Genomic DNA, 15,078 nt, shown 5'->3' with positions numbered 1-15,078 from the left:
AGCAGCGTGTGATTCAGCGCTAACAGATCGGGCAGTGGTGGTGTTTGTCGAGGTAGCGAGCGGGATGGTTCCTGAATGACCTAATGCTGAGGTCCTGTCTCTGAGCGTGCTCTGGTGGTGCAAAGCACAGGCTTTCCTGAGGGGTGGGAAGGAGTGACTGAGCCCGGGACCAGGCAGCGCGTCTGTTTCCTAACAAGGACTGGATCTGAGCCCTGGCAGAGAAGATCGGCATGACTTATGAGTCTAACTCTTACCCTCTGTTTGGCCCTTGACACTAGTCTGGAACACATATGTTGTTTGGGTAAAAGAGCAGAAAGGAAGGAGTGCTGGCAGGGCTTCTTGCTAGGCATGAGAGTCTGCAGGCTGTGTGCTGTGAAGAGTATTGCTAGGAGGGTGCTGTCTAACGCACAGCATTAGCTTTCCAGGCTGGACCATCTGAGGCTGGCTCTGGCTGCTTTTGAAGTCCTGTTGAGGGTCTGGTTGGAGCTTGGCTGTGGTGGTTTATAAGAGTTAGCTCTCTGTACAGCAGTGCAAAGGCCTCCTGTTTCGTACTGGGTGGGACTGCCGAGCACATCGAGTAACTGGAAGGAGGGGAGAGGGTCAGCAAAGCCACAGAAGCCAGCTGGAATTTCTCACTTTCAGGAGTCGCTGCTCTGGTTTGCATCCTGTAGTCTTACTATACATGCTACACTGTGGCAGTGATCTGGTGATTTAAATACATATGAACTATCAAAGTTGGTGTTTAAAACTCAAGTTTTAATTCAGGGCATCTCTGTGGGTTGGATGAGTGTAGGTGTTACCTAGTGCATGGTCTTGCTGGGTGTAACTGCACTTTGTGGTGAGGGACAGGTGGCCACAGAGGAGCTGTGACAGCTCTTATTGGACAGGTTATTAGGATAAAGATGAAGGAGGGGCAAAAAAAGGCAAGTTTCAGACTGCAGCAAAAGGAACAGTGAGACCACTTTCGCTAAGAATGGGATTTGAGGAACTGTGGAGTCCGTGCAACTGAGTGATGCAGCCTGTCCCCAATAGCTCTTTGGTTAATTTTGGAGTTAGGTCAACAACACTGGGCTGAATATGTGAACCAGATGCAAGTGTAGCTATTTATTCAGCAACATAGTCTGGAAATGACATTTGACAAGAAACCTTGGGGTTTTAGAGCAAAGGGGTAAATTGCACAACTGAAGAATCAAGGAATGTGCAGTGTTTTAAAACAAACCAATGTGGGAACACAATCTGAAACTTCTGTCGTGTCTGACATAAGAGAAGGGAGGTTCGTGCAGGACATGGAAAACAAGCTCCGTGTCCTGGGAGCATGAAAATGACACGTCGCTTATAAACTGAGCAAGTGTTTTACTTTGTTTTGTAGAGAAATGCGACTTAAGCTAGTCTACCTCCACTGCAAAATACTTTCACTCCAAAGAGTGCCTCTGGAGGAATAAACGCTCTTTTCCCCAGCTGCTCACTTAAAACCCTCTGGCACTCCTCTGGATTACCCTGTTCTCAATGGCAGTGGGTTGGTGATTATATAAATATTTTTGTGTGTAGTACAGTAGCTGGCTCAAAGGGATCAGCAAACTTGGAATAATAGTTCATAACAAAATGTTTTCTGAAAAGCTCCCTGAACCTTGCATTTCTCTCATTGGCTCAACTTTAGCTGGTGTGAAGGACAGAGGAAAAAATGTGGATAATGCAGAAGGTTCACCTTCTCAAGGAGACCCTTTCTCTTAGTTTCATGCCAAGTGCTTGAGCCCTACAGCTTTCAGTCCTGTTTTGTTCAGCATTTCCTTTGCTTCCTGCTGCTTGAAAAGCTGTTTATGCTAATGATCCTGTGAAGATCTGAGGAACTTGCTGTGCTTATGCATGTGAGCCTGTGTGTAAGAGAGTGCTTGTATTCTCTGCCGTGTTAATGAGCGTGCGCAGTGCAGCGCCTGTTTGTGTTGTCAGCACGCCAGTTCTGGAGCTCTGTCGGCTGCCAAAGGCAAGCCCGCCATGTGGTTGTCTTCCTGCAGGGAGAAGACCATCCTGTCCTTTTGAGGTGCCTGATGAATCTTGCCTTTCTGTAGGCCGCCGTGTCCTACCTCATCTTTCCTGGGAACCTTGTGCCCTTCAGGACCAGCTGGTTAGAATCGCTTAGAAGGGAGAACGTGTGGTGTTCACAGGGACTTCTGCAGAAGCATGTGAACTCTGGGCTTTGGCAGGATAGTGAGCTGGTTCGTGAGTACTTGCAGCTCCAGGACTCTTGTCAACAGGTATTTGAACCTGTGGTTCGATGTTGGTTGGACCCTTCTTCCACCAAGGGGCACGTCTGCCGGCTTCCTGGTGCGTGGGCATGGACGTGTGTCCGGATAGAAACAGCAGCGCTGAGCAGCGTCTGCAGAGAAACTCCAGGAGTTTCAAAGCTGAGCTTGAGCGCTTTTGGTTGGTAAACCCAAACCTTAGATGAGGAAGAAGGCTAGATAGAGAGTTTGTTCAGGATTTGGCAGGGCCGGCACCTGGTTGCAAATATTCAGCAAAACTCATTTGTTGATGAGGCAACTCCACTGTGATCAGGTGTATGCCAAAACACAGCTTTGTCTTGCTTGGAAACACGCAAGATGCATCTTAATATGTGAAAAAGGGAAACGAGCTTAAAACTTCTTTTTAAAGCATTGAACTCAGCAAATAAATATCATTATTTTCAGTCATCTTGTTAGGAATTCCTTAAGAAGAATCTCAGAGCACTGACATTGTAAAATGTGGACAAAAAAAACATAGCTAGAAATCATTCTTCAAGCCATGCATCCGCATTCACTGTTGTACATAATTTTTGGCTCATTTATACCATTTTATCCTAATATTTCAAGTAATGTTGCAGACTGGTCAACATTTCCCCGCATAGTAATAGTACTTACCAACCTTTCTGGTACCTTAATGAATATGAAAGAGCTAGCACGCGTATCTTCTGTATGTTAGAACGTAACGCATTTTGTTGAAGCTGGGAATTGAAGCTGTCTCTGTGTTGCCACCAAGCTCCAATATCCAGCCCTTGTTGCTTAGGAAATTGAAAAAGATCTTTCTATTCTAGGAAGTGACTTTCCACGTATTTGTGTGATAACAGCTACTGTATAAATCTCATAAAGTGACAACATGCTCACACAACTTTATTTTACCCTCGTTTGTGACCATTCTCCTTACTAAGTGAGGTAGTGTGTGATCATGTAATTAAAGGCAGTGTCATAATGCATATGTATAGAGGAGCAAAATTAAAGTTGCTTTGGCAACAACATACGTTCTGTTTTTCCTTAGTTTTTGAATTCTTGATTCTAGGTGATGATTTTTATCATGTTTTTCCACATGCAATTTCCTAAGTGTTACAAGAGTGCTTTGTAGCACGCCAGGTGCTAGGAAGTGACGCAGAAGGCTTTGATGCTCCGGGTTCGTTGTGTCACCACTCCAGACGGATTGGGTAACCGCCTTCTCCCCCCTCCCAGGCTTTCTGTTCCCAGGAGCATTAAGCTTTGAGCGGACCTGGACTTAGGGATTACACAGTTATTTGGCTACTCAGTAGCATGTCAGCCCCTAGCTTTTTAGGCTGGAACAAGTGCTATCCTGTGCCATTCCTGAGTCAGGTGCTTCTTGGCTGACCTGAACATTAGCATCTTGCCATGCTGTGCCCTTCTGAGACATCTTAAAATGCCACAATGAGCAAGTAAGGAGGGGTGTGCACAGAGCTTCCAAGGCCACTCTCAGTCCCTGCGCTTTCTTTGTGCTCTTGCCTCTGACCCTTTCCTCTTCCCCTGCGAGTCACCGGCACCTGTGCTAGAGCTAATCTAGGGTAGTCTCTCAGCTTGTGTTTATGGTATTGATTTATAGAGCGTCTGTTGGCACAACAGGTAGGTGTGTATTTGCAAAGTTTAGAGGCCGTTGTGCAGTTCTCTGCAACAGGAAGCACTCGGGTCCAGTTGCTGACTGTAAGCGTTTGCATAAGCCATGTCTTTTGTGAAGCCATGGCATAAAGCTTAAAAATCAAAAGCTGGCTGGAATTTGTGAGGCTCTGCTGCTTGCCAGGATGCTCTGAAGGAGCAGACCCTGCTCATTACAAGGTTGAGCACTTCTCCGCACCGTGTGGGCTGTGGGAATAGGCAGGGGGTGGGGTGCCTTGCTGGGTATCTTCCAGGGTAATGGCCGTGGATGTAATGCATCTGCTTGTATCTTTTCCCTGTCCTCAGCACCCTTTTTTCATGGTGCCATGTGGGTCATTAGCTGAGGGAACAGTTTCTCACTGTCTCTTTCTCCTTTTGTTTTCCTCCTTCCTCATTGCTTCCAGTCTTGGTTTACTGCCAAACAGCCTCTTGTGAAAGGGCCGCCTAATTAACCCTGTGCTAATTAACAATTTAAAATTACACAGCACGGCTGTTCATATTTAATTCTCGGGAAGCCTGGGCAACAGCAGGAGCCCCCTCCTCCCTCCCGCTCTCCCTTCCCCGTGCCGCTGCCGCCGCCGCACTGGAGAGGAAGATGCGCGGCGTCGCGGGCTGGGGGCTGTCCCGCGAGCTGCGGTCGGCTCCTCGGCGGTGGAAGCGTTGCTGTAAGATGGCAGTTCTGGTTGTGTGGAGAGCAAAACGGCGAGCTGCAAGGAGGTGATGGGGAGCAGCGGGGGTCGACCTCACTTGTGCTCTGGACAGAGCATGGCTGCAGACGGAGCAGCCGTGGTTAGTAGAAACTCCCGATGAAAACGTGGGGCACAGCGCAGTGCTTCTGGGCACGCCGGGCCCTCCAGCTGTGGTTCAGCTCTGGGCCGCTGTGGCTGCTGCTCCTGCCCTGGTAGGAACTCCCTGCCTGCTGGTGCCTGCGCCCGGGAGAGCCGTCCCAGCGGGTCCCAAACCTCCGAAGGGTGCGAGGCGCAGCGATGCTGTGGGGTTGGGTGGGCTGCCTGCGGGAGGCATGGCGAGCGCAGCGATGGGAGCCGTGGGCGGCTGCAAGCTGCGTGGAGCAGCCGTGGGACACGAGGCTGGAGAAGGGAGCGAGGGAGGGCCCTTCCCTGCGGCGGGGGCACGGGGAGTCTCTGGTGCTCAGGCTGTTCTCTCTGTAACTGGAGTTCATTGATTTTACGGGAAACCATGTTTACAGACAGAGTGCTGATCGACCTGACGAGTTGACTTCTGCCTCCTTAAGTAAGAACTACCTTTTCTTATTGACTGGCTGATAAACAGAGCAAAGAGGGCGGGGGGCCGGGGAGAGGATGGGGAGGTGTGGAGCGCGCAGGGGTTGGTCTGTCCTCGCCAGCTCTCTGTGTCCCCTCTGGGTCATTTAGGGAAGGCCTCAGAGGAAGGTGCAGGGCCCCTGGTAGTGGACTACATTGTGCTCCAGCAGAAAGTCTAGTTTGCATTAACAAGGAAATTGCCCTTTTCAGTTTAAAGGGATGATACCTACAGTTCGTGTGTGAATGGAAACAAATCTGCGCCTTCTCCTCCTTCAGCATCGTTCTTTAGGAATAGCTCTGGAGATGACACTGGGTTTGAGAGGGGCTTGGCATGTGCCTGGGGGCTCTGCACGGAGCAGGCAGGCCGTGTTCTGACTGTGGCATTTTCCACCTGCCCCAACAGGGCTACATGCCGAGCAAACAGAGAAAAGATTCCTTTAGAGCAGCACCTCCTGAGCTGGTTAACTGGGAGTGGGGGGAGATGTTAAAGCAACCCAAGGCAGAAAAGCCCACCAATTAATTGGTAAGCGCTTGCAGGTTTGCCTGGCCTGGCCTGGCTCGGAGAAGAGATTGGCTTTCTTGTCAATAAACAAGTCCCCAGTGCAGCATCAAAGCCGCAGTCCTTTATCAATCGCGGCCTTCTCTTCCCGCATGTTCCTGTAACTTACCAAGCATTTATTACATTGATTTTACAATCAGGCTGTTAACCCTCCCGCCCCATCAGCCCTGCTAACCCTTTTGGCCCAATTGTCAGTCAGGCATCTTTCTGCCAATCAAGAGTTCTTGATAATGGAGATGCTCAGATTCATGTTGTGTGTTGTCTGTACGTGGTTCCTGGGGAGCTAGCTGTGCTTTGCTATTTTACTGTCTTCTTAATGATGATTTTTTTTCTAATTTATTTATTTGATTTTCGGATTTTTACTTATTTAACAGCAGGGAATTTTTGTCCAGGCTGGCAAACTGAATGCTTTTTGTCGAGGTGTTTTGAAATTGGGGTACCCTTGTTCCACATTGTGTTTTGAAGTCTGCACAGATATTCCCAAAACTTTTCTTGGCAGAAATACAAGGCTTATAGAGTTTCTCATTTTACTCAGTTTCCACCCAATATGAATGTTTCAGTTTGATTTGGATCACAGTTGTCAATACAAAGGTAGCAGTTAGGAGGAGAGGATATGTCATGTTGTGGAAGGATGAATATGCAGCTTCATTACAGAAGAATCTGGTATCAATTTGAAGAAAATGCATAGCTAAAGACATCTTTAGTGGGAAAGAGCTAGTAAGCAAGAGCTGTTACAAGGCACTGTTAAAACATCATTTTAGCTAAGGTAAGCAAAACGGTGTCTGGGATGACTGAGCCTTTTGTCAACAGAATCAAGGTATTCCTCTTTCTTATTCCATTCAGTGCACCAGGTTATTTCTATTGCAGATCAAGCTGCTATTTATTCCCGATGCAGCCACTCAGATAGCTGTGCATGGCATAAGGTCCAAGGAAAGTGGGAACTGGAAATGCTATAAAGCTATGTGTACAAACACTTTGGATCGTAAAACCATCGTGCCTCTGTGTCCCTCTGTAGGCAGCTGCTCTGCGCTTGCTTTGAGAACTGCTACTTTCTGATTTCACAAGTAGCAGTAAATACTTTTTCTCAAGTTTCACCTGAAGTAAAATAGAATGGAAAACTGCCCAGATACCTTCAGGTGGGGATGTCCAGAATCCAAATCAGGTGGTCAGCAGTGTGAGAAAGAAGGTCAGGCTTGCTTTTGTCTGATTATTCCACTTCAGATTCCCACAACGCTGGAATAGTGTTTGGGTGCTGGGGAGCGTTGTCCCTGGTGCAGGGGTGAGGACAAAACAGAAGACGCCTCCCTCTGAATGCTGGAGTGCTTTCTGGTGCTAGCAGCGGGAGCTTTTGCTTTCCTCTGCAGTGGGAGGCTCAGCAGCACAGGGGAAAGGGCATCAGAAGCTGTTCAACAGCTGCTAGCCAAAAGCATGCATGGAGTGTACTCCTGAGCGCATGCAGGGGTAGCCCTAAAGGGAAGAGCAGTATTTGGAGGATAGGTGAGAGAGATCCTTTTCACACCTAGAGGGACCGCTCTAGCATACTGTTATTAATGTTGGTCTGTAATATCACAGAACTTAGGCATATATGTTATTGTGGATGAAGAAGGGCTTGGAGAAAGTGAAGGCATATAAATTCATGTGTTGTAAGCACACGTGTCTGTCATTCCATATACATAGTTACATAGGAAACAGTATGAAGGGAAAAGAGGTCAAGACTTGCAGGCAAACCAGGAAAAGGAGGGATGGCTGCTGGTACTGAGGGAAAATAAGCTGGTAGATAATGAAAGCAGGAAGACGAGAGAGGCCATTTAATGTTGCTGCATTTTCTTTTGCTTGAACTAGTTCAGATACTTCATTCTGTGCTTCTGTTGTGTGTTACCAGCTTTGCAACTGATGAGGCATTCTCTGACAAATGTTTAGTTCTTTCCATACTTTTCTTTCTCTTTCCTTAGTTAAGTAACAGTTGCACATCTGTGCAGCAGCAAGCTGCCGGCGCAGTTGCATGCAAGGTGTGCCTGTGTTACAGGTACACTGCTCTAAAGAAGCTCTCAGGAGTCTGCCATATCTAATGGACTCAGATCAAGCTAGAAAGTACTGGAAAAACTTTCAAACTATAATTATAATATTTAATGTTTAGGTAGCATTTTAGGTTGTCAAAACACTAATAGTCTCTGAAAGAGACAAAGGGCGGTAGCAGGCTGTTAATGTGAATGGACTTCTCAAACCAAGAGAGCTTAAAAAACCACATCTGTTTGTATGTACACAAGTATGCTTGCATTTAGTTGGTAGAAGATAGAATTCTATGTAGAAATTCCTCCATGGCATTGATAACCACGGATCTAGAGTACCAGTGTTTTGTTGATCCTAAAAATGTGGAGTTCTCCTCTGCTTTTACAGTTTTGACCCAGAGTTGGTTTTGGTTGTATGCTTTTTATCTGTATGTAGAAGGAAATCTGTTCAAAGGTTGAAAACCACTATTGCAGGTGAGGTAGTAGGGTTTTAATTTTTGTGGGTGTTTCATCCCATTTGGCTTGCCCAGCATTTCTCTATAGGAAGAAGACTATAGAGATGCATCCTTGCACGCAGAATTCTTGGTAGGTTTGCAGCTGAACTGGCAATCTCCTACTGATCTGCGGTCTGCGTTATAGTGCTCCAGCTCATAACAGTAGCATTTTGGGGACCTAAGCTCACAGGTCTGTAACCTCTAGAAAGGCTCATTTTGCCCAACAGGCTCCATTAGGATTGCAGCATAAAGGAGAACCCCAGGCTGCAGCAAACCTGGGAGCTGTGGATGTTGGCAGTGTTCAGCAGCCTGTGCTCACCGGCTGCTTGCCTGTTGGTATGAGTTCTCTGGGTCTCGTACTTGGCGGAATAGAAATAGTGGGAGGGGTGTCCATCCTTCTCCTCCAGGACCTATATCATCTATTTGCGTTTGTGCTCAGGCTGTGTCCTGCAGGATCTCTGGGAGCTTCCTGAAGCATGTTGAGCTGACCACTTTCCGATCCCGAGGATGGACCCTTGTCAGATCTGGAATTTCCTGTTTGGTTTTTCTCCTGACGTCTCTCCTTTTAAACTCTGTCCAGAAAACAGCAAATAAATCTCCCGTGCATACTAAAACCTGTGACTCCAAAATTCTTGCTCTGGGTCTCATGATCTGCTACAGAGGTGCACGTGTGAGACTGAGCCCAGGATGCTTGCTGTGCTCCCAGAGCAGCTAACAGAGGGGAATTGCCTGAAAAGAACAGCATCTGACTTAGGAAGCCACAGATATGGGACTACAATTTTTACAAAGTTTTGAAGTTCTGGCAGTATTCTTTTGTAGCTTCCTAACTCTGCTTCTCTCAAAAGCTTTTCTATTAATCTTTTTTATTTTTATTTTTTGAAGATCTTTCGGGAGATCTAAAGCTCTGTGGGTGTCAATGCAGTTCCTACGATCTTCCTGTCCCCCTTCAGGGAAGGTGAAGGGGGAGGTTTTCCCCACCTTCCAGCTCTCTTTGATGAGCCTCTTGCCTTTCTTGCTCCCCTCAGTGACTCAGGGAAAGTGGAAGGTGGCGAGCACCTTTTGGTTGCCATTGCTCGTTTCCTGTGGTTGCACTCCCAGTGCAGCATCCTAGGTCGGGCCTTCTGTTCCTGGAGCCTGTTTTGGGAAACCGGTTCTCGTGCCATCCCGCGGGATCCCCAGGGCGTTTGCGATGCATGGTCTTTATATGGGAACTGTGTCGTCTTCTCTCTGACTCACCTGGGTTTTTCCTCTCTCCCTGCCTGCAGGTCCCAGCCGTACCGGGTGCAATGAGTGCTCCGTGCCGGCCCTGCCATGGAAGGCTGTGACTCGCCCGTCATCCCCGGGAAGGACAATGGGTGCGGCATCCCTCAGCACCAGCAATGGACTGATCTCAACAGCACCCACCTCCCGGACACGGCCAGCAGCATGGAGCAGCCTGCGGCGGAGAGCCGCGGACCCCTGGACAGCCTGAGGGTCCCTTTCCCTGAGCGCGTCCCCGAGAGCAGCGCCGCGGCCGGCCCCGGCACCGAGCCCACCGGCAAGGAGGTGAGCTGCGGCCAGTGCGCGGCCTCCTTCGCTGGCCTCCAGAGCTACATGGAGCACCGCTGCGCCGGTGCCCGCCCACCCCCGCCTCTGAGGGGGGAGAGCGGGAGCGAGAGCAGTGAGGACGGGGACGAGGAGAGCGATGTGGAGAACCTGGCCGGTGAGATCGTCTACCAGCCGGATGGCTCAGCCTACATCGTGGAGAGCCTCAGCCAGCTGGTGCAGAGCGGGGGCGCTTGTGGCAGTGGCAGCGGGGCTCTCCCCTCGCTGCTCCCGAACTCTCTCTCCAAGCAGGGAGAGCCCTCCGCCGCCGCCCCCGTCTACCCACAGATCATCAACACCTTCCACATAGCCTCATCCTTCGGGAAGTGGTTTGAGGGCTCAGACCAGGCCTTCCCGAATACCTCAGCCCTGGCGGGCATCAGCCCCGTCCTGCACAGCTTCCGCGTCTTCGATGTGCGACACAAAAGCAACAAGGATTACCTGAACAGCGATGGTTCTGCCAAAAGCTCCTGCGTATCCAAAGATGTTCCCAACAATGTGGACCTGTCCAAATTTGATGGCTTTGTGCTCTACGGGAAGAGGAAGCCCATCCTTATGTGTTTCTTGTGCAAGCTCTCCTTTGGGTATGTCCGCTCATTCGTGACCCATGCGGTGCACGACCACCGAATGACTCTGAGTGAGGAGGAGCGGAAAATTCTTAGCAATAAGAACATCTCCGCTATCATCCAAGGGATAGGCAAAGACAAGGAACCCCTTGTCAGCTTTCTGGAACCAAAAAACAAAACCTTTCAGCACCCTCTTGTTTCTACAGCTAACCTCATAGGCCCTGGACACAGTTTTTATGGTAAATTCAGTGGCATTCGTATGGAAGGCGAGCAGGCCCTCCAGGCTGGGCCAGCTGGCGGAGCGGAGCCGCCGCCGTCAGGTGTCCTGGCCCCTGGTACGCTCCTCAACCTGGGTGGGCTGACCAGCTCGGCTCTGAAGACTCCAATTACCTCAGTCCCCCTGGGCCCGCTGGCTTCCAGTCCCACCAAATCCTCAGAGGGGAAGGACCCTGGGGTGGCAGAGGGGGAGAAGCAAGAAGGGGGCGACCAGGACAGCCTTTGTGAGAAGGCAGAGCCAGTTGAAGAGGTAGAAGAGGAAGAAGAGGAGGAGGTGGAGGAAGAGGAGGAGGAAGAGGAGGAGGAGGAAGAGGAAGAAGATGAGGATGATGAGGGTTGCAAAGGACTGTTTCCAAGCGAGTTGGAGGATGAACTGGAGGACAGGCCCCAGGAGGACTCTGGGGCTGTGGCAGGCGGCGGCAGCAGCAGCAGCAAAAAGGACCTTGCTCTCTCAAACCAAAGCATTTCTAACTCTCCCTTAATGCCTAACGTGCTCCAGACCCTGTCGCGGGGCACAGCTTCTACTAGTTCTAATTCTGCTTCTTCCTTTGTCTTTGATGGTGCAAACAGGAGGAATCACTTAAGCTTTAACAATGAGGGCGGTGGAGCCAACGTGGCAGAGGGCAGCAGGAGGCTGGACTTTATCGATGAAAGTGCCAATAAAGACAATGCCACAGCACCAGAACCAAATGAGAGCACAGAGGGCGAGGACGGGAGCTACATCTCCCATCACCAGCATGCTGGCCCCCTCTGTGAACTTGGGGGTGGGGAGTGCCCCTCGGGGAGCGGCGTGGAGTGCCCAAAGTGTGACACAGTCCTGGGCTCCTCGCGGTCGCTGGGTGGCCACATGACTATGATGCATTCTCGCAACTCATGTAAGACACTCAAGTGTCCCAAGTGCAATTGGCACTACAAGTACCAGCAGACGCTTGAGGCGCACATGAAGGAGAAACATCCTGAGCCGGGTGGCTCCTGTGTCTACTGCAAAAGTGGGCAGCCGCACCCACGGCTGGCACGGGGTGAGAGCTACACCTGTGGTTACAAGCCCTTCCGCTGCGAGGTCTGTAACTACTCCACTACTACCAAAGGCAACCTCAGTATTCATATGCAGTCTGACAAGCATCTCAACAACATGCAAAACCTGCAGAACGGAGGGGGAGAGCAAGTCTTCAGCCACACCGCTGGGGCGGCAGCAGCGGCTGCAGCAGCCGCGGCCGCTGCAGCTGCCAACATTGGTAGCACCTGTGGGGCCCCCTCCCCCACCAAACCAAAAACCAAACCCACGTGGCGGTGCGAGGTGTGCGACTATGAGACCAACGTAGCTAGAAACCTTCGTATTCACATGACCAGTGAGAAACACATGCACAATATGATGCTGCTTCAGCAAAATATGTCCCAAATCCAACATAACCGGCACCTGGGCCTCAGTAGCCTGCCGTCCCCTGCCGAGGCCGAGCTCTACCAGTACTACCTGGCCCAGAACATGAACCTTCCCAACCTGAAGATGGATAGCACTTCGTCAGATGCACAGTTCATGATGGGTGGATTCCAGCTTGATCCCACCAACCCCATGGCAACGATGACTCCATCTCTAGGTGAGGTTGAAGGGTTTTCCACTGTTTCTATGTGTGAGGGAGGGATTGTGTTTGTGTTACCATAAAACCCTCGTGTGGGCTGCGCGCTGCGTGCCAAATTCTTTGTTCTGTCTCTGCGGCTTGCTGTGCGCTGCAGTGCAGTGAATGGCCTGTGTGTGATGGTCAAGGATGGAGTCTGCGCAGTAGAGACTTGTCTTCTGCATTCCCCCACGACAGTTTCTCTCATCTGGGGAAAGTATGTCACTTCTTGGTATGTTTTCTAAAAGTTCTGGTAAGGAGGTAATAAAGCAGTAGATACAGATTACAGCTAACATGCATTAAATGTTCCTCATTACTATAGAAAGGATGCTTTCCAACGGTTTCCTGATGATTTTCTCTTGTTTTGGTAAGGAATGCAAGTACTGTTTGGTGGGTGGCTTTGTGAGGCTGTCTGGTCAGCAGCTAGTGCTCTCAGAGGCAGAGACTGAGTTGGTGTCTTACATGTTGTGTTGCCCTGAGAAGAAAAGGTAAGCGTGTTTTGAGAGTTGTGATGAATTTGGTAGAAGGGGGGATGTTCCTCTGCTGAAGAAACTGAACTGAAATGTTCCTCTGATGCCAGCATGATATACAAGATTTGAGGCTTGACTGGATGAGAGTCATTAATCTGAAGAATGGCTAGAGAGAGAGATTATTTCTCTCATCAAATGACAAAAGCACTTTGAAATAAATTACCAAATGTGTTTTTCCTGACAACAAGCATTCACCATGTTTGTCTTGGCACTGCGGGGAGCACACCCTATCCCCACACAATTTAGCCCAAGAGTTAGAATGGGGTAGGGGTAGGTTCCAGTGAAGTTCTTCCACCATGCCGCTTACATTGCACAAGACTGGTGGCAGCCGCTGCAGCACTGTTGTATTTCAGCTTTCATCACAGAGTCCCACACGACACTTAGGGCATAGTAACTGAAAGCTGAAATGACTTTGTTTCTACATTCTTCTGCTATTGCTGAGGATTTTTCATAATGCCTACAGAAAGTATGTGAAAAGAAATCTGCCACTTTACCTGCTTCCCTCTGAGCTAATTTCTTTGTGCTGCACTCTGCCCTCTCTACTCTTGTCCATCCATTGATGCTATTATTACTGATGCGCTACGTTACTGGTTCGTTGGTCTCATGCATGTTCTCCTTTCCTTCAGCTATTCATAGTACTGCTTATTATTAGTCCAGAAGGACGTGAAAGTCATATGAGTGAACAACAACACAAGATACTAAAAAAATGAAAACGGAGGAACTCAAGTGACTATAAATTAATTATTTTAATTTTTTCTTTGGTGTCCCAGCTTGCATCTTTGGGAGGTCAAGGACATAATCTTTTCCAGTATGTTTTCAATAGCACTGAGTTGCCAACAGATGTAACTGACAGCCATTTGTGATGTAGCTTATAGTAGTAGCATGTAAAGTTAGGGAGTCATCTGTGGGTGGTTTCTTGGAATGCACCCCTTTTGTAGCTCATAGAGCCTCCTTGCTGAAGTACAGGGAGGTTGGCATGAGAGAATTTGGGAGTATTTTAACTGAAGTCTCTTAAAGTGCAAGACAAGGCCTTGAATGTATACGAGCTTGCCTGAAAAGTGATTTGTGAATAGTACACTTGATGGTTACAGTTCTCAAGCTGAAGATCACGGAGGGAGGCCCTTTGCCATGTCAATAAGCACTTGACATAAGCTCAGCTCATTTAACTCATACACATACTATGGACTTTGTTAGAAGTGAAGCAGATTTTTTCTATTTTTACACTTCAGTCCAAAACTGGGTTTGAGTAGAATATTAATAAATCAGAAGATACTGCTTTCATGTTTTTACTGCATGATGTGTTTAGAGTAGACTGATTCAAAGAGAAGATTTCAGGATATATCTTAAGAGGAATGCTTAGGAAAATTACCATGATTCGGAGATGTGGGCTATGGAAGGCAGGTGGTCTGTTCCCTCCTCTTTGTGTGTTTGGTGAGCAGGTATGCAGGAGTAGCTATGTGCAGGGTGTAATTCTGCTGTGGCAGGCAGGGATAGAGTCGACTGAGAAAAAGGATCATGACTGCTTTGGCCGAAGGGCAGGTGTCTGGCACTGGGGCTTGTTCCACATGAATGGGACTTTTTTTCTCCAACCAGTTCTTCCCTGTGTGAGCACAAGGTACCCTCTAACAAACTCAGCAGTCAGGTTGTCTTGTAAGCTGTAGTTCTTCCCGCTTAGGACTGTAATGAACATCATGGCATTGTATTTCTGCAGGAGAGATAGTAGCATATATACTGCCTAAAGCTGCAATCTGCACCAGCTGTGGTTACGTGCTTTCAGAAAGGTTAGTATGGAGTTAAGGTATCTGCCTGAACTTGGAGTGTTCTCCCAGTATTAGCTCTTTCTCAGCAAACAGACTGAAACATAGGAAACTTTTTGATTGGCTGAGTAACTGTTGACCTGAAGGTTCCTTTGATAAAATAAGACTTTTACGCCAAGCTATGACATAAGATCAAGGTAAAATACCAAAAGGCTGCAGGAGGAGAGCACAAGTATCTTCGCTTATGGAAAAAGAGAGCAAGGTGGAGCAAAGGCCCTAAGAAAAGGCTGATGGTTGGTCTCTGTGCTTTGACATAAAAAGTTAACGTTAGAAAAAAGTCTCTGTCCGTATCTTCAAAGTAATCTGATGTAAATCAGAGCTTGCTGTACTCATTTACTGTAACTGAACAGAGTTCAGCTCTTGGTTTGAAGAGTAGATATATGACACTTAAAGACAGCAAGCATCCTGCTGGCTTTCCTTGACATGTTCTTGCACTCACATTATT

The 15,078-nt window shown here is 48.6% G+C and overlaps 1 protein-coding gene across 4 annotated transcripts in view; it reads left to right on the top strand.

The window, feature by feature from the left end:
• Nucleotides 1-15,078, top strand: part of ZFHX3 (zinc finger homeobox 3) — a 533,455-nt gene that overhangs the window by 407,429 nt on the left and 110,948 nt on the right. For all 4 annotated transcript variants that reach the window (XM_040571666.1, XM_040571667.1, XM_040571669.1 and 1 more), the window contains one exon: nt 9,513-12,268. In XM_040571666.1, coding sequence (XP_040427600.1) covers nt 9,559-12,268 — 2,710 coding nt within the window. In that variant the 5' untranslated portion in view covers nt 9,513-9,558. The remainder of the gene's footprint in view (nt 1-9,512; nt 12,269-15,078) is intronic.

Source organism: Cygnus olor, chromosome 12 (assembly GCF_009769625.2).
Source record: "Cygnus olor isolate bCygOlo1 chromosome 12, bCygOlo1.pri.v2, whole genome shotgun sequence".
Classification (NCBI taxonomy): domain Eukaryota; kingdom Metazoa; phylum Chordata; class Aves; order Anseriformes; family Anatidae; genus Cygnus; species Cygnus olor.
The sequence above is the reverse complement of the archived record's forward strand: the minus strand, read 5'-3'. Positions and strand labels throughout refer to the sequence as shown.